The sequence below is a fragment of the Mastigoproctus giganteus genome, chromosome 1, assembly GCF_048544385.1.
Source record: "Mastigoproctus giganteus isolate SK-2022 chromosome 1, ASM4854438v1, whole genome shotgun sequence".
NCBI lineage: Eukaryota > Metazoa > Arthropoda > Arachnida > Uropygi > Thelyphonidae > Mastigoproctus > Mastigoproctus giganteus.
The window spans coordinates 133,856,970-133,884,570 of record NC_143575.1 but is presented as its reverse complement, the minus strand read 5'-3'; the positions used below and the strand labels follow the sequence as shown (position 1 = coordinate 133,884,570).

Sequence of the window (27,601 nt, the reverse complement as noted above, 5' to 3'; positions counted from 1 at the left end):
CATCAACTGATCAACTTGCTGTTGATGATCAGGCCACAGTTGTTTTGAAGTTTGACAATAAGTGGATGTGAAATGTTAAGCAAACCAGCATCATCTTAGTTCTAGCAGAGGATATGGTTAAGTTATTGATAGGTGTTTCAAGAGAGGCAGGGGAATTACCCTCAATCAATAGTGTGAGATCATCTGCAAAAGCCAATTTGGCAGTGAAAAGAATTGTATTTAAGTAAACACTCATCAAGAACAGTGTTCCTTATGATTGGTCCCAAAACAGAGCCCCGAGGATAGCCCCTGATGACAGAGTGGGAAATGGAGTTAGTCAAAAATAATAAACTATGATTTTCATACTAAAATTCTTTGAATGTTGCATGGAAATAGAGGACAGTCAGCAAGATGTAATCATGCAAATAGACTAGACCACTATAACAGATCTCAAAAGCCACGGAGAAATTAAAAAGATTGCAAGGACATATAGAGTTTGCAGAATGAATTTAACAGAGGAATTCAACGAGTGCTTCCTAATACCTCATACAAGTTGGAAACTGTATTGATCAGCTGAAACAGGAGGTTAGTAAAAAGGGAAGTGACCCTTTGGCAATCAATCCTTGAATGGTTTTGGCTGAATGAGATAACAATGCAATAGGGTAAAAGATTTACCATTCAGGATTTTGGAGGGTTTAAGAATTAATTAAGGAGGGCTTTATTCCAAAGAAAAGTAAAAGTACTTTTACTGAAATATTTGTTGAACAGAGTCAGAAGAACCACGGACAACACTTGTGAAACTGCTTAATAGAGATTACTTCAAGGAGAACAAGGTCTGGACATCCAGAATTATAAATTTTTAGGATGGCAGTGTCCACTTCTAATTGTGTAAATGGCTAAGATTCTGTAGTGGTTGTATAGGAGTGATTGAGAAATCTTATTTGAAGATGGACTGGGAAATCATCCTCTGGATGATCAAAGGGAAGCAGTGGCCAAATGGTATTAATGGCATCCTTTCAGGTAAGAGTCTTGGTACTATTTGCAGGTAAGGAACAATAAACAGTAAAAGAATGGAACTTGTTCTGATCACTGTGATAAACAAGGCCCACCGTAATGATTGTTTTGGTAGATATAACCAGATCTTCTATGATTTAATTTTACAATTAATGTTAGTCTCAACATATTGTCTTTTGCGTGTCTCATATGCTTTAAGCCTTTGAATGTTAGGAAGCAGCCAGCTTTTTTAATTTCGTTGGTAATTATACCTAGCATGATTCACCTTATGGGACAAAGTTCTTGATTCCCCCCTAGTAGTGGAATTGAGAGGAATTTTTTCTTTTTGACTGCTTTATTACAGTCATGGCAATCATCATCAACATAGAAAGTTAAATCAGAAGGCTGTGAACTGGCAAGTGAATCTTATGGTTTCAAGTGGGAAATCACTGTTGATGAATAATCAATTGTGTCCTTGAGGTTGTCACAGACATTCTCTCAGATACGCCAGACAAGCTGTACTTGCTACCTGGGAGTCTAAAACGCTGATGGAACTGATATTCGGGTGACACTCAAGTCAAGTGGACCCAATTTCGGCGAAGTCCGGACGGTCTGTGACAACCAAATCCTCTGCTTGCACCTTCACGATGGTGGGACTGTTAGTAATCCTGGGTATAACCTCCATGCACAAGCACATGGTGGGTGACCACCCAGGTGTGAACCAACGTAAGCAGGGGTCGAGGTGTGGCGCCCACACCACATGGAGGAATGCCGCCCCTCTATGTTACCAGGCAGTACTAGGTGGTAGATGACTCTCATCAACCGGTGAAATACCACCACTTTGCTTATTGGAGGCTTGAAGTGGTGGAACCCATGTTTAGTCTCTAGAGCTAAGTTCCGGTCAACCCTTCCCTATCTCTTCCATCATGCAGTATGATTGATGACTTTTGAGGTTATGATGAACGTTGTGGCGAGATCCAATATTCCTTACATTTCGAGGGTACAGCTCTAAAACGGTTTTCGCAGGCCGGCCGCTAGTTAGTACACCGGACCGAACCTATTGGTAACTCTCTAGGAGGCTTCCGGATCAGCTAGTGTATAATCTTGCTACCTCTACTCTGCCAGATAGTGACTGGAGGGAGTCCGAGTAGTGTGTATGCGGGGAGCATTGTCGAGGCCACGTTATGTCAAGGATCTGGGTATATTCTTCCCACATGTACGCCATATCCAAAAATTTCATTACTTCATACAGCATGTCCCACCCACTTTTTCTTACTATTGAATACACCATGAATTGTCAAACTAATAGAACAAGCTTATCTGCGAAAAGATCTAAACCTCCCAAGGATTTCCTAATTCATTTCACAAATATACATGGTCTCAATTCTAATCTCAACGATGTCCATTTCCACTTGCAGTCTGCCAAACCCCATGTACTTTTTCTGACAGAATCTCAGTTATCGGTTGATTCAACTACTGTTCATCTCAGATGCCCAAATTATTCGCTGTATGATTCCTTTCGCCTCAAAGGTGGTACTTGTGCATATGTCCGTTCTGATATTCCCTGTCAGAGACTTGGCAATTTGGAATCTCCTCTCTTTGATCTTCTCTGGCTTAAAATCTCTCTACCTCATTGTGTCAAATTCATCTGTTGTCTCTACCGTTCTCCCAACTCCACTAATCACTTGGAGCTCTTTGACTTCCTCTCGTTGCAACTTGACTTTCTCCAGTCCAACTTTCCTAACAGTGAGGTAATTTTCCTTGGTGATTTTAATGTTCACAACTCCAGCTGGCTTCCGTTTTCTAGTCACACCGACCCAGCAGGTCGAGATGCTGAGGCTTTTGCAATTACTAATGACCTAGCACAGATTGTTCATTTACCTACAAGAATACCGGACAATCCGAATCATACAGCCAATACGCTTGATCTTTTTCTCACAAACAACCCTTCTAAGTACACGGTCGAAGTGAGAGGTCCTTTAGGCACTTCAGATCACAACTTGGTGATTGTCTCTTCTCCAATGGAACCTTTATCTCATGGCTATTCCCAACCTCGTGTTGTTTGGCATTACAAGAATGCAAAATGGGATGACCTGCGAGACTTCTTTTCTTCTTTTCCTTGGTCGGATTACTGTTTCAAAACTCCTGATGTCAACGTTTGCTCAGATCGTGTCAGTGAAATTATTCTTGCAGGAATGGAATCCTTTATCCCACACTCCACTTTAAAATCTCGTCCTTTATCTAAACCTTGGTTTTCCAATAAATGTGCTAAGGCTGTTCAAGAGAAGAATGTTGCCTATCGTAATTGGCTTGTTTCTAATTCTTCAGTTTCATTTTCTGCCTACACCAAAGCTCACAACAATTGTAAAGCAGTTATTAATCAGTCCAAACTAGAGTTTGAACAGGCTAAGAGTAGAAAACTTGCTTCTTGCCCTAATGGTAGCCGAGCATTCTGGTCTCTTGCCAAAGCTATTGGCCGCAACTTTTGCCCATCTCTGCTCCCACCTCTGTCCAAACCAGATGGTTCTGTTGTCACTTCAGCCAAGGATAAAGCTGACCTGCTAGCATCCCATTTTTCTTCCAGCTCATGTATTAATGAACTTGGTAAAACACCTCCCACCATTCCCAACACGGTCCATTCAATGCCTCCTGTGGTCTTCCGTCAAAAGGATATCAGAAGGATTTTGATGAATCTTGATGCTAAGAAAGCTCCAGGTCCTGATGGTATTTCTCCACTTGTTCTCAAAACCTGTGCTCCTGAACTTACTCCTATTCTTTGCCGCCTTTTTTCACTTTCTTATTCCAAAGGTGTTTTTCCTTCTGCTTGGAAATTTGCTCATATCCAGCCAGTTCCTAAAAAGGGTGACAAATCCCTCCCATCCAATTATCGTCCCATTGCAATTACTTCTACTCTTTCTAAAGTAATGGAGAAATCAATTAACCGCCAACTCTTAAACTACCTAGAAACCTTCCGTCTGATCAACGATCGCCAGTATGGATTCCGTCGGTGTCGATCCACTGGTGATATTCTGGCTTATGTTACCCATTTATGGACTACTTCAATGGAAAGGTTCGGTGAAACACAAGCAGTTGCTCTTGACATCTCAAAGGCTTTCGATCGTGTTTGGCATAAAGGTCTTCTAAACAAGCTTCCATCTTATGGTTTGCCAACTGTTTTTAGTAATTGGTTATCCAGTTTTCTCTCTGATCGCTCACTGAGGGTGATGGTAGATGGCTCTCTGTCTTCTAACTTCTCCACTAATGCCGGTGTCCCCCAAGGTTCAGTTCTTTCCCCCACTCTTTTCCTCTTGTATATCAATGACCTTCTTCCATTGACTGGAAATCCTATCCATAGTTTTGCCGATGATAGCACATTGCATTCAACTTTCCATTTTGAGAAACCTTGCCCTGCTCAATCAGCTTCAACTTCTCGAAAATCTGCTACCAATTCCTTAAATGCCGATCTTCAGGTAATTCTCCAGTGGGGCAAAGACAACTTAGTTGATTTCAACCCTTCTAAAACTCAGTCTTGTCTTATATCTCGCAAAAAGGATTCTTCTGCTCCTATGCTTATCTTTAGTGACACTCCAATTTCTAGGCAAAAGGATATATCTCTTTTGGGGATTACCCTGACTTCTAATCTCTCTTGGCACAAGCACATTACAAATATTGCTTCCTCTGCATCTAAAAAACTTGGTTTTCTCTTTCGCTCTCGGCGTTACTTTTCTTCCAAACAGCTGCTCACTCTGTATAAATCGCAAATCCGCCCTGCCATGGAATATTGTTCCCACATTTGGGGTGGTGCCCCCAAAACCTCTCTCAGGCTTCTTGATTCCATTCAGAAGAGGGCAGTTAGGTTAATTAATGATTCATCTCTAACAGAGTCTCTCCACTCGCTTTCTCATAGACGTACTGTTTCTGCTGCATGCCTCTTCTACAGATATTTCCATGGGCACTGTTCTTCTGAATTGGCTTCTATAATTCCCGCTCTCTCTTTCAAAACAGTCCGAACACGTGCCGCCACCAGCCAACATCCATTTACTGTCCAACTTCAAACCCACAGAACCAACTTTTCATCTTCCTCATTTATTCATTCAACTGCCGTTTTCTGGAACAACCTTCCTTCATACGTATTTCCTGAAAATTACAATCTACAGAAGTTCAAGTCCAATGTCAACAAATATCTTCTTTCGTCTTCTCAACCTCCAACCCATGCACGGTACTAAGTACTATAGGTTCTAATACCTCTCGTGTTTGGGGTTCACATAAAAAAAAAAAAAAAAAAAAAAAAATCAAACCACATAATGCAGCTCAACCCTAAGATCCTGTAATGAAAGAGTATATATTTGTGCACAGCAAGTAACAGAAAAGTTAATCGCAATATGATCACTTAAGCAAATATTGGTATTATTAACTGTCATTAATGTCAATATTTGCTGAAATGTTTCTTCTATATGAATTAGTCAATATTGAAGAAACAATATAGCAATTCACTGATATAACTGTGGGCATTTGGAATCACTTATTAAGTGTTTTGAGTTGATTTCTGCCACACCAATTTGCACAGCAAGGATCAGCACATTTATTTGGATATTCTCCATAAACATATCCTTTTCATGAGCAGCAGCCAGATGCTGATTTATAAATTAATGTTATTGTTAATATTAATTCAAATTGAGGAGAGACAGTTGTAGAATAGATATGTGAAAAATTTGCTTTTAGCCAGCGTGTGGTTGATTACTGGAACAAACTTCCATCTGTCATTTTAGAAGTTGACAGCTTAAATAAATTTAAGCTGAACTAGACAAACATTTGGAGTGAAAGGATGGGCGAAATGGGAAGGTTTTTTTTTTTTTTTTTTGCTGATGCTGTATTAGCTCTTGCATCATATGCCTCAACTAATGATAATGCTAATATAGCACTTGGTAACTGCAAAAAAAGTTCTGGGTTTGTGTGCATCCAACCGATATATGGTTCAGTAGGGTCACAGTCGCTTTATAAATTCTGTGAGGACAGGTGGATAAACCCCAGTGAGTACAATTTTTAGCATTTGTAGTAAAGTGAAGTGTTATATCTTTTGTGATGAAATTAAAGTCTCTAAGACTTTTTATTGAAAATATCCTCTAAAATGTGTACCTTGGTTAAATCCTTATATAACCCACAGACAAGTATGAAGGGATTAGTCCTTGTAGGTGAAGAGGACTCAATCCCACAATGAGAAAAGAGCAGTCGGGGGAAGCAATGCGAGCAGCCTCAACCTCAGTTAAATAATTGTGAACTGTCTAAGGCAGTATTTCCCAAGCTTTTTTAGTCAAGGAACACTTCATCTCACAACATATTCACGGAACACTTACGAAACACAAATTTAGCGGGAGCCAAAGAAATGTTCGTTAATATTTTATTACGTATGACGCATTGTGGGTCAGGAGCATCTTTATTTCCAACACATGTAAAGCTGAAATTCAAATAACTCATACTTTCGTTTTGGTCTTTTATTAGTTGGTTCCTGTTTTTTCAATTCGGATTTTTGGGGAACAAAAGGCTGCGATTGTTCATTCTCACTTGGAGGTGTGAAAATGTTGTGTTCGTTTTCATTGACGACAGTTGCACTACTAGAAGTACATCGTTTTAAAGTTCTTTTTTACAAGCATACTTCTCTGTGCAAAGTCTGCCAAAATAAAGTGTTCCACTGTCTATTTGATTATTAGTCTATGGTAGTATATTAATAACTGGGGGAAAAAATTATATTAAATATTATAATGCTGCAAATATGCAAAATTTATTTATTTTTAATTACAATTTTTCGTGGAACACAGTTTGAGAAACGCTAGTCTTAAGGGATTATGTGGGGCACGTGGCACTTGATTTGAGATGCGACTGACTTGTTTGCCAAAGACATCCATTAGATACACTGCTTTCCCACCCCCTCTTCTCTCTCTCTCTCTCTCTCTCTCTTTTTGTGTGTGTGTGTGATTCTGGAAGTCTACTTAGTCTTCAAACCTGTCCTTTCTTTTCTCATTGTGTCCAACATTGATGAACTGTTGACACCTCTTCTCCAACTCATTGAGTAATATCACAGAATGAGATTTCTCCCTCTTCTAGGCTGACTATCCATCCTCCCTCCAAATCTGTCAATTGGATATAGACAAATGTGAAATTACTAGAGTATGTCTCTGGTGCAAACTGAATGTTCAGAGAACATTGAGTCTGCACCAGAGATATACTCTAGAATTTGCTCACAAAGTTACTGCTTTTAATGCTAAATCAAATTCTTTGAAAGAGTGGAAATTTCCATTTCCTTTAGAACATGCATACATCTATATTATTTAGAATCAAGTGTGTTTTCCAGTATTATCCAATCTTTATATGTAGTTAGGGAAGGTCACTACATGGTTGTTTTCCATTAAGGTTATTATTAAATTAAAATCACTCTTATATCACGTTAAAATTAATAATACAGTTTATTAGGCTGTTTGCCTATACAATACAGCAACATTTCGAGTATCTTAATGATGCCCATCATCAGACCAAGCTGTTGGGGGAACAGAAAAAGAGATTAAATTCTTAACTGCTGACAATGCTCCCATCTATTGTAATGGCAATTCAAAACTTAAAAAATTTAATACTTTAGAACCATAAATTGTATGATGCCTATCGGTAAGATGCCTGAAGCACATCATCTTGGTTTATAATAATGTAGGCGAACAGCCTAATAAACTATATTATTAATTTTCACAGGGTATAAGAGTGGTTATTAATTTAATAATAACCAATCTTTATATATTGTATTGTATTGTATTGTAATAGTCTTATCATGCCAGTCCTGTGCAAAGCAGTGAAAGTAGAACATATTTGTGTGTATTTATTACTTGTTCAATTTGTTTAGAAACTGTAGACCATTGAAGGCAAAATTAGGTAAAGATTTTAAGATAGGAAAGCTATACTTTCAGAAATCCCAATAGTCCAGTGTTGAAATAAATATTAAAACAGTTAAAAAGGTAAAATAACAAAGATCTAGCATTTTTAACAGGTCACCTGACAGGTGATCCTTGAGACATTACCCATTAATCAGTGATTAAAATCTGAAATTTTTTCTACTTTCCTAAATATACACAAAGTTTTACTACAGTGTTTTCTAAATTTTTTTTTTTTAGATTTCTTGCAGAAATTGCACGAAAATCTGTCCCCATCTTTGCAACTGTAGTTTTTGCCTCGAAGAGTGGCATGGTAATAGATAAGTGCCGACTCTGCATTTGTTTTGTTTCAGGTTACTTGTTTTCCTTCTCTTGCTAGTTCACTGAGCATCTGCCATCTTACCCTGGTTGTTTTTGAAAATTATTTTCACATTGTAAAGACTATGACACGAATCCTGATATTTTGCATCTATGACATAGGAATAATATTACATATTTTGTATCTATAACATAGGAATATATTTCGCATCTATGACATAGGAATAAATGGAGGTATCATGAAAATATCGCAATGTTAACCCAATAACAGTTTTTTTTTGGTAATTCATTCCAAGACCTCGGAAGTTGAATTTTTCACTATATAACTAAGCTATTTTAACTCTCAAAAAGATCATATTTGCTACCGTTCTGCTATAAGAATCAGTTTTGAACGCTTTTGTGATGGGTTTTAGCATTAGCATTAGCATTAGCAGAGGCATTTGATGCAAGAAAGCAAGCTTATGCAGCATCAGCCAAAAAAAAAAAAAGTAACATAAATAAATAAAAATAACCACTTCCACTTCACCCCTCTGTTCGTTCGAAATACCTGTCCAGCTGAGCCTTAAACTTATTTAGGCTATCAACTTCCACGACAAGGGATGGAAGTCTGTTCCACCCACCAACCACCCGCTGGCTAAAGGCAAATTTCCGCACATCTATCCTACATCTGTCTTTCCTCAATTTGAATTTATGCCCTTTCAGGTGGTTTTTCTGAGCTAGAGGAAGAATCCCATCAGCATTGAGCATGCTCAAACCATTCAAGGCTTTGTACACCTCTATCAGATCACCCCGCTGGTGCCTAGTTTCCAGACACTGTAATTTGCAAAACTTAAGCCTTTCTTCGTAAGAGAACCCCTTTGTCCCATTCACCAATCTAGTTGCCCTTCTCTGTACTCGTTCCAGCAGCTCTACATCCTTCCTGAAATGAGGCCTCCTGGCCTGTATACAGTACTCTAGGTGTGGCCTGACCATTGCCTTATACAAGGGAATAATCACCTCCTTATCCCTGCTAGAAAAATTCCTATATATCATTGACAATACACCATGAGCTACTCTTGCAGCTCATCTGCACTGCTCAGAGAACTTCATATCTGCCTGCACCACCACCCCCAGGTCCCTTTCATTCTCTACCACTGTCAGTGTAGTACCACAGAGTTGATACGTTGCTCTGGGGTTGCTGTTTCCCATATGTAGTACTTTACATTTGTCAATGTTAAACTTCATTTGCCACCTCGAAGCCCATCTGCTCAACCTTTCCAAATCCTGTTGCAGCAGCATAGTGTCAGTAGTGTCCTTGACAACCCTGCCAACCTTCGTATCGTCTGCAAACTTGGACATTAAGCCTGATATACCATCATCAATATCATTTATAAATACAGAAAACAATAAAGGCCCCAATACTGAACCCTGAGGGACTCCACTAAGAACATTAGTCCACGATGAGCAGTGTCCATTGATTACCACTCTCTGTCTTCTCCCCCTCAACCACCCCTTTATCCATAGCAGCAACTTGCCTCCAATGCCACACTGCTCCAATTTGTGCAGCAGTCTTCCATGTGCAACAGTATCAAAAGCCTTTCTAAGATCCAAGTATATAATATCAAAGTTATTCCCTGCATCCAGTTCTTTTGTGACTGCATCATAGTATCCAATCAAATTGGTCAGGCAAGACTTCCCCTTAACAAAACCATGCTGTGTCCTAGCTATAACTGAAGTCTTGTCTAGATGATCCTGCAGTGCTTCTTTCACCAGTGCCTCCATTAATTTTCCGGGAACAGAAGTTAAACTCACAGGTCTATAATTACTTGTGTCAGCCTTTGATCCCCCTTTGTGAATTGGGGTCACATTTGCACATCTCCAGTCAATGGGTACCTCCCCTGAGTCCAAGGAAGCTCTCATAATTATGGCTAAGGGTTTGCTTACCTCCTTTGCTGCCTCCTTTAATATAACTGGATAGATCCCATCCACCCCAGGTGCCTTTCTTGTGTTTATCTTCAACAATTTCTCCTCCACTTTGCTCTCAGTTATTACAAGATTCTCTAGCTTACTGCTAGAGTTGAATACATCTCTGGCGTTCCCCTCGCTGAATAACTCCTCATGTGTGAATGTCGATGCAAAATATTCATTTAGTTTGTTAGCTACCCGAGCAGGGTCATCAACAGTTGACCCATCGATCTCAAGTGGACCAATCTGATTCATCCCCTTCCTTCTAGAGTTTACATAAGTAAAGAACTCTTTGCTGTTTTTCTTCGCATCCCTTGCCAAGGATCTCTCGTAATCTGCCTTCGCCTGCCTAACCTCCTTTGTAACTTGGTTACAGATCAACTTGTATCTATCATAGGCGTCCGTGTCACGTGTTAATTTGTATGTATCCCATGCATTTTTCTTCTCTGCCATATGCCTCATTAGTTCATCTGACAACCATTTAGGCCTAAACTTTGAACAATATTTCTTAGTTGGTATGTAAAGCCTAGTAGCTTCCACGATAAGTTCTTTGAATGCTTCCCATTTTGAATTTGCTGTTGGCAATATCATCAGTTGATCCCACTGTATAGAATTTAAATACTGTCTCAGTCCATTGTAGTCACCTTTACGAAAGCAATACCCCTTCCCTTTACCCCTAATGGTAGTTACCTCTTTGAGTAACTCCCACTTCAGCACACTGTGATCACTGCCACCAAGTGGTTCATTTATCTGCAGATTCTTAATGCATGAAGAATCACTACTGATAATCAAATCAAGAGTATTACTCCCTCTAGTTGCCTCCCGAACATGCTGATGTAGAAAACAATCATCCAATAAATCCACAAAAGCCTTGCTACTGTGTGAGTGACCAGCCCCCAAATTCCAGTCAATATCTGGGAAATTAAAATCCCCCATTATAAGACTCACTGATTTACTGGCCCACTCTATTTCTCCGAACAGTTTCTTATTATACTCATCAGAGTCATTAGGCCTATAGCACACTCCTACTCTCAATTTTGATCTCCCAATGCTTATGTCACACCAAACTGACTCGACACTGCACTGTCCAGCGATGTCGACTGGCTTCACTTCCTTGGATTTTATGTGTTTTTTAACTAATAGCATAACCCCTCCTCCCTTCCTATCCTGTCTATCCTTTCTGTAGACATTGTACTCCCCAAATTCCAGTTCTGCATTTCTTATATCTGTGTGACACCACGTCTCTGAAATCCCCACAATATCTGCCTTTGATGTTTTGAGCAACACCTCAAATTCATCAAATTTATTTACTAAACTCCTAGCATTGGTGTACACACAAGTATACATGCACCTGTTCTTTTTCTTAGCTACCCTAACACAACCCATGTGTTTACTTGTACCCCAATGATTCCCAGCAGTCTCTGAAATATCCTGCATCTTATTTTCCAGGCTGCGGCTCATTCCAATAGAAGCAGTGCAAGAATCACTTTCACCTCTGCCAGTGGCTACTGTTAATCTATTAGTCCTTGTATCCCCCCAATCTAGCAGTTTTCCGACCCACCTAACATTGCCTCGATAGCATCAGCAAACATTCTTGCACCCTTTCTATTTAAGTGTATCCCATCCCTGTAGAAGCAGTCTCTCCTGTTAACAAGTACAGACCAGGCTGAAAAAAATTCTACCCCTTGAGCCCTGCACAATCTTTCCAGGGCCGAATTGATTGACAGGGCTCTCATCATATACTCCCTCCTATCGTGTCTGGGCAGAATTGCAGACACTTTCAATTTCAACCCTAATTCACGGCTTTTTTTCATCAGTGACCTGTACTTGTCAAGTAATTCCGCCGGTCTCCTACTCTTAATGTCATTAGTGCCAACGTGTACAACTATATCACCTTTTGTGCCCTTAAAGGATGATAACCGCTCTACAACGTCATCAACTTTCGCCCCTGGCAGACATACCCTGGTCCTATTCCACCTATCCTTTTTACAAAGCATGTTTCCCGTTTCCCTGACAATAGAGTCTCCAACAACCACTAGTTCCTTTGGGACCAGCGCATTCTGCCTTGGGGGTTGCCGCTGTGTTCCGCGATGACCAAGTGCAAGCTCTGGCATTGGTGTGGGCAGCTGAGAGCTTGATGGGCCCCTCACTTGTAATCCTTCGAGGGCATCCACCCTATCCTTCAAGCTCTCATATAGGCCCATAACAATGCTGAGTTGTCGCCTTATCTCCTTACACTCCTTGCATCGCACACACACAAAGACATCCCCCATGTCTTTGTGTGTGTGCCATACTTGACTGCTCCGCAAACATCAAGCAAATAGTGCATCTTACAAGGCTGTGATTCAGAGGACAACTGCCCCCCTCAGTTCTCCCCTGGGCCACAGCATTCCCATTAGCTTGAGCCCTTTGCTTTGCTGCTCTGGTTTGAGTCATGATTTAGATTTACTTTCAATAAAATTTCAATTTCTGTACAAAATTAAATCCTAAACTTGTATCCAAACACAGTTATAACGCTATATTTATGTTTCAGTAACGAGTGTTATCTACGGAATATTTACGTTTCAGTAACGAGTGTTATCTACGAAATATTTACGTTTCAGTAACGAGTGTTATCTGCGAAATCCCTTTATATAACTTTCGTATCAAGTTATGTATTAATTATTTGTTTTTACTAATTATTTATGTTACGTAACCTAAGTGGTTATATGTATAATTAATTATGTTAAATATAATTAATTATATTACGTTTGTAATCTAAGTCGTTATATGTATTTATTTAAACGTACAATTTAACTGCTAACGAAGTTCAACTAATGCTATCTAGTACGGTATATCGTATCACAAAGGCGGGAAAATTACGAACGGTTAGCGGAGTTGAAACACGTGGAAACCTTTACCGATACTTTTATGCAATTACAAGGCCGAGTAAAGAATAAATACACCAAATTAATCAAAAAATCACAAAATAATATTATACTACTAAATTTAAATCAAAAGTTTTAGAAAAACAATAATTTCAAATCAATAAATAAGAAAAATCCACTTAGCGGCTTTGAAAACGACCGTCTCTAGTAGCCTCGTCAGTGATGGTAATGGTTTTCTAAAACATATTTCTGGTGGTGGTTTTCTAAAACATATTTCTGGAGGTTACTACCATATATATATATATAATTGTACTTTCCAGTTTATTGGGCTTTTTTGTTAGCGCAATCTGTTATAAATGGGTGGTAAACTCGATCTCATTGCATTTGCGATAATATTAATAACTGGAATTCTGTGGGTTTTTACATTATGGTATTATGATGAAATGGGTTGTCCTTCACTGAAATCTTTAATCATATAAAAACAAATAAATTTTCAGAATCTTCTCTTAATTCCTATTTACCGTATTTCCCCATGTATAAGATGCACTTTAATTTTGGGGCCCGAAATTTGAAAAAAAAAATGTATTACATAGTCATTGAACTCAAGTTTTATTCATACAACTCATCACTGTCAAAACTCCGATCCATTAGCTTGTCCTCATCTGTGTCTGATGACGAATGACTGTCTTCATATATTGCCTCGTCCTCAGTTCCATCTATGGCATTTGAAATGCCACACTCCTTAAATGACTTGACAACGATCTCAATCTTGATATTATCCCAGGTACAAACTTCTCCTATAGTTGGTTTCTTCACTCTTCCTGCTGGTGTCAAATTGTCCCCAGAAGACTTCATCCATTGGTTCCATTTGTCTCTCATGGCAGCTTTGAAGGGTTTGTTAATGCTGACATCAAGTGGTTGGAGCTGGGATGTCAGGTATGACGGCAAGTTTTGTTTTTTTGCTCTGCAGCAATCTCCTTTGTATTTTTTGTTATATGTGCCCTGAACTGATCAAGCATCAATAGGCAGGTTTGCGTAAGAGCCCACCTGGTCTCCTGCTCCAAACTTTCTCAAACCAGATCTTCATTCCATCCTGATCCATCCAACCCTTGTCATGAATGTGGACAATCATGCCTCGATGAATGTCTTCTTTTGGCATTGTTTTGCGTTTGAAAATCAGCATAGGAGGCAGCTTGGTTCCGTCGGCACAACAAGCTAGAACAACTGTATAATGGCTCTTTTCATGTCCACTTGTCTTCACAGTTACAGTTTTCACCCCCTTCTTATCAACAGTTCTGTTACTTGGAACATCAAATTGAAGGGGGACTTTGTCCATGTTTGCAATCTGTCCCAACTCAAACTAGTGTGTCTTCCGACGTTGAATGACAAAACGATGAAATTCAAGGACCTTCTGCTCATATCTTTCAGGCATCTTTTGGGCAAGTCTGGTGCGTGTGCGCATGCTTAGTCCATTCCATTTCATGAACTTGAAGCACCAATTGTGTCCTCCTTTGAAATCAGTAACTTTTTCATCAGCAGTTCTTCTTGCCTCATGCTGAACCATCTTTGTGGACACAGGAATTCCAATTGCCCTTTGCTCCTCAATCCATATCTTCAATTCCCTTTCTAAATCAGGCCATTTTTGCTGACTTGCCTCTCATGGCTTTCTTCTGCCATGGCGTTTTCATAGGGTTTCTTCTTCCCGTAGCCAGTCTCAGATTGTTTTCTCAGTTGGAGGAGGACCAAACTTACGTTCAGCAGCATGATTTCCATTCACTTTTGCAAACTGGATCACTTTTAACTTGAATTCAGCACTGTACGAAAATCTTTTCTGAGCCATTTCTGGGCAGAACGTGGCAAAACGTAACTTAATATACCAGTAACAAGTGCGAAACAATGAGCGCAAAGACAACAAGTGCAAAAAAGCGGGAAATGCAAGTAAAAAAATCTACAACCACTGTATAAGACGCACCCAGTTTTTAGACCCCAAATTTTTCGAAAAAAGGTGCCTATAAACTAATTGTAATTTTTAAATTTGTACAAGAATCATGCCTCGAACAAAGAGCAGCAAAAGCTCAAAGTGGTGGGAATGTGTTGGCTTTGGAGAGAACTGTTGATAGCAGTTTTTTTGCAAATCATGGCAACCTTCATTGTGAAATTTTCTGAGCTGTTCAGACAGGCTGCAAGAATAGCTCATGGGGTCTTGTCAATGATGTACAGGAATTTTGCTAACTGGGATAAGGAAGTGATTATCCCCTTGGATAAGGCAATGGTCAGGCCACACCTTGAGTACTGCATACAGGTCTGGAGTCCTCATTTTAGGAAGGATGTAGAGCTGCTGGATTGAGTAGTGAGAAGGGCAGTGAGATTGGTGAATGAAACCAAAGGGTTGCTCTTACGAAGAAAGGCTTAAGTTCTGCAAATTGCAGTGTCTGGTGACTAGGCATCTGTTAGGTGATCTGATTGAGGTGTATAAGGCCTTGAATGGATTGAGAAGAAAGCTCAATGCTGATGGGATTTTTCCTCTTTTCTAGTTTAATCCCCTGGGAGGGCAAAAATTCAAATTGAAGAGAGACAATTGTAGAATAGATGTGTGGATATATGCCTTGGAAGTTGACAGTTTAAATATATTCAAGAGGTTATCAGTGGGGCCTGTTCTTTGAACAAATGTTATTAGTGGAGTTCTGCAGGATCCAGTTGTTGGACCCATTATTTTTAATAATTATTAATGATACTAATGGACCCAGCATCAAACCCTGCAGAACTTCACTAATAACATTTGTCCAAGAAGAGTGAGGTGGTGAATGAGTAGCACACTTAGACTTAATGTCTAGTTTTGCTGATAATATTAAGGTTGGCAGGGTGGTTAATGAAGTAATCGGGGTATATTACTGCAGCACAGTCTAGAAAAATTAGTCAGATGGGATTGAAAAATTTTTAATAATTATTTTTTTAATTATTTTTAATAATTATTAATGATACTAATGGACCCAGCATCAAACCCTGCAGAACTTCACTAATAACATTTGTCCAAGAAGAGTGAGGTGGTGAATGAGTAGCACACTTAGACTTAATGTCTAGTTTTGCTGATAATATGAAGGTTGGCAGGGTGGTTAATGAAGTAATCGGGGTATATTACTGCAGCACAGTCTAGAAAAATTAGTCAGATAGGATTGAAAAATAGCAGTTAAGATTTAACATTGCCAAGTGGAAAGTAGTGCCTGTGGTAGCAGGAATCCCAGAGTAATATATTGACTGTGTGAACCACACTTGGGTTAATGGAAAATGAAAAGGACCAAGGGATAATTGTGCAATCAGATATGATGGTTCTCTGAGCAATGCAGACTGACTGGCTACCGGGAACGCTCATAGGATTTGTCAATGATATACAGGAATTTTGCCGATAAGGATGTGGTTTGGCCTGTTGTACACGGAGTGGACAGAAATCATGGGATACCTACCTACTAACAGGTAGGCCCACTTTTCGTCTGGATAAGGCAGTCACATGGCGATGTATTGAGGCCACTAGTTCGCCAAAGCTTCCATGGGTATTTCCATCCATCCATGCTTATTGCACCACTGTCTATAATTCTGTCGCATTCCTGGGTGGAAGATCCAAAGCTCGAATGGACCTTTCCACAGCATCCCAAAGATGCTCCACAGGGTTGATGTCTAGTAAATGGGGAGGCCATTCTACAGTGGTAAAATCTGCGGAAAAATCTGCTGTTTGAACCATGGCTCTGTGGGGAGGTGCATTATCCTGCTGCAAGTGTCCATTGCCCTGCGGGTGCACAATGACCACAAAGAGATGCAGATGGTCTGCAAGGATGGACACGTAACCTTGACCGTTCAGAGATGCGTCTAGATGTACCAGAGGTCTCCACCTGTCCCAGTTGAACACGCCCCAGACCATTACCAACCTTTCCTCTGCCTGAACATTTCATTGTTGACATGGCAGGTGCGTAGCTTTGTGCAGTTTCCGCCAAATATGGAAACGCCTCCCCTCCACTCAAAATAACTGGAAATGGGACTCATCGGACCAGGAGACCTGTCTCCAGTCATCCAGGGTTCGGTGCTGATGTTCTTTTGTGCAGTTGAGGAATAGTAGTCCTTTGTCGTGGTGTTAGCAATGGGACTGGTGGGTTGGCAGCTCCCATAACCTATTGCAGCTAATGATTGCCCGATGGTCTTGGTGGAGACATTTCTGACACCTCCATTGTTGAAGTCAATGGTGATTTGTGCCACTGTGACTCCTTGGTGGTTGGCTGAAACAATGCAAGACAATCAATGCAATGCATTGTTGAAGTCAATGGTGATTTGTGCCACTGTCACTCCTTGGTGGTTGGCTGAAACAATGCAAGACAGGAATCGACTACCACTTTCATCTACCTTTCCCCTTCCACAGTGTTTTCCACGATGAGATGTTATTCCGGAAATCGTGTATTCCTGATACACTCTCGATACTGTTAAACGGAGATAGTGCAATTTCTGTACCACCTCTGCGATGGAGTGACCCCATGCATTGGGCACCCGTTATCATCCCTCTTTCAAAGTAAGTTAACTCACAGCATTTATCCATACTGGCATCAAATTGCAGTCTACACGAATGTAATTATGCAGTGTACCTATATACCTGCCAAGCAGTGGTTCATCCACTAGTGAGAAGGATGACAGCGTGGCATTGTCCAGGAACCAGGTATCCCATGAATTCTGTCCTTTCAGTGCATATTGAGTACTGCATACAGGTCTGGAAGCGTCATTTGCAGAAAGATGCAGATCTGTTGGAAAGTGTAGAGGCATGACATGATTCGGAGCAGAACAAAGGGGTGCTTTTACCAAGGAAGAACTAAACAAATTATTAGTGGGGATGGACAGGTGATATGGAAACTTTTTTTTTTTTTTTCTATTGCTGGATATAAGTTTGCTTTGTTTCATTGTTTATGACTGCTAATACTAAATAAAAATAATGTGATTGGTAATTTTCATTCCATGGTTAATTCTGTTTTTTCTTTCATCCACAAGCATGGTGATATGGACCAAAAGGAAAGGGATCTTATCATGAAAGAATTCAGATCTGGATCAAGTAGAGTTTTAATAACAACAGACCTTCTTGCTAGAGGTATTGATGTTCAGCAAGTATCTTTAGTTATCAACTATGACTTGCCAACAAATAGGGAAAATTACATTCACAGGTAAGACTTGAAAAAAATATATCATATATTCTCTTTTGCAGTTTTCAATAACCTTTGAAAATACTACAAAATTAGCCATACAATTTCATTTATGAATTTTAAAAAATTAGCCTTACGTTTTCCTTTATGAATTGAGAAATACAGATGATTAATTGATGACATGATTTTTCAGAATTGAACTGTAATTAATTAATACCTCTGCATTTATTTAAAACAATTGTTTTTCCTGTAGATCAAGGGTAGGAAAGTGGGGATGCATGCCAGACACTTGCAGCCTTGTTATATATGGGCCACCAATAATTTTCATCCATTCTTAACTTTTTGATGGTTGTCTTAAGAGTGAACATTTTCCGTTCTGGACAAAATAATAAAAATCTTTTACATTTTATTTTGCTCTTAAGTACCTTTTGATGAGATGCTACACTAGTCATTAGTGGAAAACATTTTGAGTTCAGTGATTAATGCTAGAATTATTCTGAAAATATTCCTAACAGATTTTACCCCACTTGCAGCCTTGTTTTTTATGGTGTGTGAGAGAAAGAGAAAATTTGGAGATTTCAAAGTTGGGGGACCTCTGAGTTTAGCACCCTTACAACCTAACAACACAGAAATAGATGGAGGGGGGGTTAAAATTTATTGTGGAAGTGAAATACAACATCATCATTCTATTAGTATGATATAATTTTGCTTTTGATCTTTGTTTAAAGAAAGCTGTCTGTGTGCTGTTTTATTTTAAAGTTGTGAAGACATTTGAAAATACAAAAATTACCTAAAAGCCGTTTTGCCTTTTTCAAAAAAATTAACTGTTAATAGTTTTGACTTCGCAGTTTAATTTTAATGTAGCTATAATGTTAGTATATATTAAAAAAAATAAGTTATTTATTAAGAAACAATTGCGGGCAGCTGCATTATAAACATCTGAATGGTGGTAGCATAAAAAATGTGGAACGAAAAGGGTCTTGTGCTACAAAATTACAAAAGCATTTTTTTTAAAAAATGCGGGGTGTCCATAAAGTCGTGCACTTGAAAATTGCAATTACTTAAGTTCTGCATGAGAATCTGTAAAAAGCACTGGAAATGAAATTTACTGTAATTTTGTTTTAAATTTTTTCACATATTAGCATTAGCAGAGGCACATGATGCAAGAAAGCAAGCTTATATAGCATCAGTCAAAAAAAAAAAAAAAAAAAAAAAAAGAAGGAAGAAAACCTGTCTCCCTCACCACCTTTCACACCAAAAGTTTGTCTAGTTCAGCGTTGAATTTATTTAAACTATCAACTTCCACGACAGATGGAAGTTTGTTCCAGCACTTAACCGCCCACTGGTTAAAAGCAAATTTCTTGCACATATCTTCTAAAACAGTGTTTCTGCAATTTGGATTTATGCCCTCTCAGGTGTGGAATCTGAGCAAGAGGAAGAATCTCATCAACATTGAGCTTGCTGGCACCTCAGTCAGATCATGTCACAGGTTCCTAGTCTCCAGACACTGCAATTTGCAGAACATAAGTGCCTTTTTTGGTAACACCCTTTGTTTCACTCACTCATCTCATTGCCCTTCTCTGTACTCATTCCAGCAGTTCTACATCTTTCCTAAAATGGCGCCTCCCGACTTGTATGCAGTACTCAAGGTGTGGCCTCACCCTTATACAAGGGGATAATCACCTCCTTATCCCTGCTAGAAAAATTCCTGTATATTATTGGCAAAACCCCATGAGCTGTCCTGAAAGCCTGAGTGTAGCACCATACAGTTGGTACATTACTCTGGAGTTACTGATACCCATTTACATTTATCAATGTTGAACTTCAGGTGCCATATCTCAACCTATTTGCCTAACTTTTCTAGATCTTGTTGCAGTAGCAACAGGATCTAGAAATGTGAGCATTAACAACGAGAATTGCTGATGTACATCAACAGCAGAAATGGGTAATACGCCAGTTCGTGGGTACAACTTCATACAAAGTGGTGATTGGCAGGTGAAGGCACCTCACACTCACTGGTGTGGTTTCCCCGTCTCCTAGCTCACATGTTATGTCACGTGACATCACAATACATCATTGCTGAGCTACCCTATTCTATTGAAGAAATGCCTTCAATAGAAGAGAAACTGAACTGGATCCTCTAGCCAGCAGAGCTGAAGTCGATATTAGTGTTAAATGGGTTAAATTTACACCTTATGCGAAGGAAGCACTGCACAGAAATTAGATTTCAAAAACTGGATGAGGTTTAAAGAGAGACTGGTTCCATTAATGATAGCTGCAGAACTGGCATCTGTCGAGGAAGCTTTTCAGAAAAGCCTACAGTATTCACTAAGATGGGTATCTCAGGAGCTCAGTGTTCCTTAAGCAACAGTGCACAATTCTTAGGGCGCCTCCGTAGCCAGGTGGGAAGGAGCAGCAGTGCATAGCACACGCTTCTTGATTAGACTGGGGTTTGAGCCCATCACCACCAAATACAGAGGATGCGGAAAGGTCAGGAAATGACCACTGCATGTTCCCGGAGAAATATGGCCTTAGTTGCTAATGCTCCCAAATAACTAACCGACCACAATTCTTAGAGTGAAATTGCCAATTGACTTGTAATGTTCAAGTGTATCAAACATTGCTGGAAGAGGACTACTATGTGAGATTAGCTTTCTGTCATGAGTTTAATGAAAATGTTGAAAATGGCATCTTATATCTTTGATCTTTTGTTTAGTGATGAAACAAAGTTTCACATTATTGGCGGCCCCGGGTGCCAAGCGTTCCGTGGCCAAGCGATTAAAGTGCGTTCATTGAAGCGATCTTTTCAGAGCTTTTGCTATATATAGAGTTTCCTTTTGTTGTGATTACCGTTATTTTCATTTTATACTAGAGTAGCTCTTTGACTACAGGAAGTAGGCAAAGGCCCAGAAAGGGAAGTTACCTTTCTGTTTCTTTTTTATATCTCTCACTAACACAACTAACAGCCGCTTGGTCACCTCGTGGCACTGCTCCTGCCTCCCTGTGGCGGGGCCGGAAACCTGGAAGGAAAAGTTATCCTTCCAGGGCTAAAAGGAGCAATCATGGAAAACGAAAATTTCCCTCCTCTAAAGACTGCAAATCCTATGGATTTGCAACAAAATTGTGACAATCAAAACCGCAAAAGGATGAAAACTGATGTACCTCAAACGGAATACCCATCTTTCCTCATAATGCATTCTTTAACGAATCAGTCCTTAGGTACACTATCTCCCTTCTACATACAAAAATGTTTAGAAAGTGTAGCCGGATCACCAAAAATGGTTCGCCGACTGAAATCGGGTGACTTATTAGTTGAAACCACGAATCGCAAACATTCTGAGTCTCTCCTCAAACTAACATCATTTGGTGGAGTCCCCACTAAGGTATCTCCTCATGCCACCCTTAATACCTCTAAAGGAGTCATATCCGAATGGGACCTATTGAACGTCAAAGAGGAAGAGATTGTTCAAGAACTCCAAGACCAGAAAGTAATTCAAGCGAGATGAATAATGTTAAAGAAGGACGGAGAATTTGTACCCACTCGCAGCATTATTCTTACCTTTTCTACACTGAACCTACCTTCATCAGTAAAAGCTGGATACCTAAACTGCCGCATCCGTCCTTACATCCCCAATCCTCTTCGATGCTACAAGTGTCAGAAGTTTGGGCATTCCAAAACTGTCTGCCGAGGAAATTCAGTATGTTCAAACTGCGGATCAAAGGAGCATATTCATACCGATTGCAATGCCGAATCATCACGATGTCCAAACTGCAAAGGCAATCATTCAGCATTCTCTAAATCCTGTGAGCAATGGAAGCTGGAGAAAACAATCCAGAAATACAAAGTAGTTAACAAAGTCACGTATCTCGAAGCGAGAAAACACCTTCTACAAAGCATACCTAAACGTTCATATGCTGAAGCATCCAAAAGGTACCAAACAGTTTCAACTCAGACGGATACAACTGTTCCACCAAAAGTGTCAATTTCTGACTGGGCTCGATCACTCTTATCATCTGCACCACAATCCACAAAACAAGCTGTCGATAGGACTAATAACACACCAATCTCAATACCACCTACTACTCGGGGTCCAGCCATTTCAGGTCAAATGGAAAACCAGATTATGCCAGAAAGAAATCATCTGATACCACAAATATGGATGTTGCAGAGAATAATACCTATGATGAACCCATTCTAGATCTATATGCTGAAGACGACATGGACACACGTCCATTCTTCCCAAAAAAGGAAAAAATAAAATTTGACCGTCAAAAACAGAGCACGTCTGAAAAACAGACGGATTCGACTGCTAACTCTAAACCTACACAATGAATAACATAATCCAATGGAATTGCAGAGGGTTTCGTAGCAACATAGATGACATATACGAGTTAATCGACCGTTATCATCCTGTGGGTATATGCCTACAAGAGACAAATTTAACACCTGAAGTATCTGTATCAATTAAATATTATACTCTTTTTCGTCAAGATAGGTCCACTGCCAAAAATGCTCATGGAGGAGTAGCCATACTGATAGACTCAACAGTTCCTTGTAAGCAAATTGTTCTCCAAACTTCCCTAGAAGCCGTCGCAGCTCGTATAGTGGTTGGCACTGCTTTAACGATCGTCTCAATCTATCTTCCACCCAATAAACCATGTTCAATTCAGGAACTGGAAAACCTTATTCTGCAATTACCGTCTCCCATCTTCCTGTTAGGAGACTTTAACGGTCACAATCCATTATGGGGATCTCCCGTCTCAGATAGACGTGGAGAGCTCATTGAAATGTTACTAGACAGACAGAATTTAACGTTACCGAACACTGGCTTATCCACTTACATTCATTTTCCTACTGGTTCAACCTCAGCAATAGATCTTTCGCTATGCTCTCCTATCCTCTTCCCAAGTGTCGAGTGGACAATACATGACAATCCTCTGAACAGCGACCACTATCCTGTCATATGCCGAATTCAAACCACCCATTCTAAAACAACTGAAACCCAAACGAAATGGAAATTTTCCAAAGCAGAATGGGCAAAATATAAAAATTATGTCTCTTTTAATGATCACATAATTGAGTCTTCTCCCGTCGATACCGTCACAGAGCATATAACAGCACAGATAGTTAGAGCTGCAACAATCGCCATTCTGCAGTCTCAACTAGGAAACCGCAAGCATATCAATCATTGGTGGAACAAAGACTGTTACACGGTTAAAAGAGAAAAAAAATGCAGCATGGAACCAATTCCGCAGATACCCAACCACTGTCAACCTTATTAATTATAAAAGACTTAGAGCCAAAGCACGATACATCCACCGAAAAGCCAAAAAAAGACTCTTGGATAAAATTCGCTTCAACAATTAACAAAGATACCGACTCCAGAATAATTTGGAAAAAAATAAGGCAGTTGAATGGCAAATATCTTAAATCACCTTCAGCTATTCTTAACTGGAATGGGAAGGAGATCTCTGATCACACAGAGATTGCAAACACCTTAGGAACTGCGTTCTCTGAGTTGTCCGCCTCAATAGCTTATCAGCCATCATTCCAAAAAATTAAAGCCGAAGCTGAGAAATTCAAAATAAATTTCAAAACTACCTATTCTTTGCCTTATAATCAACCACTCACACTATCTGAACTGAAAGAATCCATAAATACCTCTAGAAACAGGGCCCCTGGCCCTGATGGTATTTACTATATAATGCTGAAACATCTACATGAGAAATCTCTGTCCTCATTCCTAAAATTCTACAATAGGGTCTATTCTGAACACACATTCCCCTGTTCCTGGCAACATTCTTACGTAATAGCTATCCCTAAACCAGGAAAAGATCACTCGGCTCCATACAACTATAGACCGATATGTCTAACCAGCTGCTTGAGTAAAACTTTGGAAAAAATGGTGCACCGCCGATTAACATAGTACCTGGAGAAAAGAAACATAATCAGCAGCAATCAATTTGGCTTTCAGAGGAATAGATCATCTTTAGATCTTATGGTAAAGGCGGAATCAAACATAAGAAATGCGTTCATTAGAAATCAACATCTGGTCATGGTTTGTCTTGATATAGAAAAAGCTTTCGATACCACATGGCGTTATGGAATCCTAAAGGATCTCCATACTATTGATATGAGAGGCCATTTACCATCTTTTATTGAAAACTTCCTTCGCCACAGGTCTTTCCAAGTCCGATATCATCAGGCTCTGTCACAAACATACATACAAGAAGAAGGAATCCCACAAGGCTCTGTACTCAGTGCCACTTTATTTGCAGTGCGAATCAACAATATCACAAACAGAATTCCAAACACTGTCGACTCATATCTCTACGCTGATGACCTTACTTTATCCTGTCACTCCCAGAATATGAATTATATCGAGAGGCACTTACAAATATCAATAAATAATATTGAACTGTGGATGACCCAAAATAGATACAGGCTATCAAAGCAAAAGTCTACAGCTATCCACTTCTGCAACAAGCGCAAAATCCATCCAGATCCTGAGCTACTCTTGGACAGTCATCCTATTCCAATCATGAACAATATTCGTCTCCTAGGACTAATTTTCGATAAGAAGCTAAATTTCCAAGACCACATCAAAAACCTACGAACTATTTGCATTAAGAAAATGAACGTACTCCGGGTAATCTCCAGTACATCATGGGGTGCAGACCGTTACACTTTGCTCCGTCTATACAGATCCCTAATTAGATCTCGGCTGGATTATGGAGCACCTGTTTATGGCTCTGCTAGAGAGAGTACCTTAGCTCGTCTTGCTCCCATCCAACACACTGCTCTTAGGATTACTCTAGGTGCATACAGAACATCGCCAGTTCAAAGTTTGTATGTTGAGGCCCACGAACCTCCACTGAATATCAGAAGAAAGATGTTATTGATGACATACTCTGTTAAAATTAAAAGTCACCCCACACATCCTATTTGGCCACTACTACATGATCCTCAGTACATAATCCACTATGCAAACAAACCAAGAACAATTCGGCCTACTGGTATCAGATTCCAAAATCTAACAGAATGCTGGAATATTCAACTTCATAATGTTCTCAGTGACTTAAGAGATCCAGATCCTCCGTGAAGATTACCTTCATGCCTTCTTGTGATGATTACTTTGAGCAGTGGGGAAAAGGTGCTATATCAGATATCAACATCCAACAGCTACATCTTGTCCATACACAGAATTATTCCCTCTTTACTAAGATCTATACTGATGGCTCTAAGTCTGGTAATAAAGTGGGTGCAGCTGCTGTCTTCCCTAACAGAACTATTTCACTTACACTTCCTGCAGAATGCAGCAGTTATACTGCCGAACTTCATGCCATTAAGCTTGCCTTGGAACATATTTCACTCCTGTCAATCAATAAAAGCATCATATATACGGATTCCAAAAGTGCTCTCTCAGCTCTCAAAAACACGACACCTCACAATCCTTTGCTAAAAATCTTAAGACATGCGCTAATACGTCTTCACGAACATCAGCAAATTGTTGTCTTCTCTTGGATTCCAGGACACAGCGGTATTAAAGGAAATGAATGCGCAGATAATGCTGCCAAACATCCCTCCAGCATAAATTCAACAAATGACCTTGTCCCGTATACTGATTGTAGATGCAATATCCAAAAAAAATGTATGGAGCAGTGGGCACTTATGTGGAGAAATCAAACACAGAACAAGCTGTTTCAGCTGAAACCTGAACCACAATTATGGAATTCCAGCCTGCGTAAAAATAGAAAAGAAGTAGTAATTCTAGCCAGAAGCCGAATAGGCCATACCTCACTCATCTTTTTTTTCTCACAGGAAACGATCCTCCGCAGTGTACGCACTGCTTGAAACCACTGACAGTAAAGTATATACTCATCGAATGTAGCTTGTTTAACAATGTCCGACAGTGCATTTTCGGTTCGTTGTCATTACAAGAACCGTTGTCACTCAGCCGCATCATAGGTAATAATGCAAACCTCTCCGAATTCTTTTTGTACCTAAAACGAATTCAAATGTATGATCAATTTTAACTGCTCCCAGAGCAGTCATCACATACAGCTTCACTACCTTTGGTAGGCACAATATGGCCAAAGTAGCCCTTGCGCCAGAAACTCCCATAACAACAACACATTATTGGCAAGGTTAATCAACATGATTGCCATATTTGGGGGTTAAAGAAATTGCAATAGGTTAGGGAACATGAAAGGGATTCTCCTAAAGTCAATGCCTAGTACGTCTGGGAAAATATGCATAATTCATCCATTCTTTTTTGAAGAAATAGTAGGTAATGGTGATAGTTTTCTTGTGCTACAGCATTATTTTATTCCTGAACTAAGACAATTAAAAATTGAAACCAATACAGTTTTTCAGCGATATGGAGCACCTTTCCACTTCTCTTGGAATGTACAACAATATTTAAACAGTCTTCCCAAACAGAAGGTCTGCAGAAGTGGTCCAATTGCATGGCTTACCTGATTTGTCCCCATTCGACTTTTTTTCTATTGGAGCATTTTGAAAGTGCGGTTTACTCCTCAAAATCCCATTCTTTAAATGATCTTCATATCATAAATGGAATTATAAAAAGCCTGTTAGAAAAAAGCAGAAAGGCCAATGCCACTGTCAATAAACCATTTCAGTTTCGCTTTGGATATACACTGGTGTTCAAAGAAAGTGCATCACCTAGGAATTTCACATTTCTAACCATTTTTCGCGATGGTATGTTACATTAATGACTACGATCACAAATAGAAATATAAACAAAATATATTATTAATAGTTAAGGCAAAGCTTAAGTAATATTTGACAGGTGCTCTCAAAATATACCAAAATGAGCATTTGCAACCTTTATACAACAGTTTTGGTAAACATGACAATTATGGCTGAAATGTTATAAGAAGTTCTCAATTGCTTCAGTTTATCATTTTAAATGGAAAACAAAATGAAAAGTTCACCAGGTGCAAACTAATATTTAGTTGAACTGCCTCTGGCCTCAATGACAGCAGCACACCGCCAAGGCATTGAAAAGATCAATTTCGGAAGATAGTTAAGAGTTGTAATGACCGTTCTTCCAACCATTTTTTTCACCTGTAACAAATGTAAACACATTACTGTCGAACCTGTAAAGCAGAAATGAAGCTAAAATAACTACAGACTTACACTTTTTGACCGATGACAAGGAGCAGAGTTGTCCTGAAAGATGCAGTTACTTGGCAGGTTGAAATGGTCTCTAATGGTTGGCAGCAATTTGCCTTCCAATATAACCAGGTATCCATTGGCATTTACGGAACCTTTTATAAACTGCAGGTGACCTACTCCACGATACGAAATGCACCCCCATATCATTTGGCTGGAAGGGAATTTCACTGTGGACACCATTGTCTGGATATTTCTCCCTGTCTGCGACGAATC

The 27,601-nt window shown here is 39.5% G+C and overlaps 1 protein-coding gene across 1 annotated transcript in view; it reads left to right on the top strand.

Moving 5' to 3' along the window:
* Window positions 1-27,601, top strand: part of LOC150091147 (eukaryotic initiation factor 4A-I-like) — a 260,943-nt gene that overhangs the window by 214,444 nt on the left and 18,898 nt on the right. Inside the window, exon 9 of the mRNA XM_090374499.1 lies at window positions 18,038-18,207. Coding sequence (XP_090230625.1) covers window positions 18,038-18,207 — 170 coding nt within the window. The remainder of the gene's footprint in view (window positions 1-18,037; window positions 18,208-27,601) is intronic.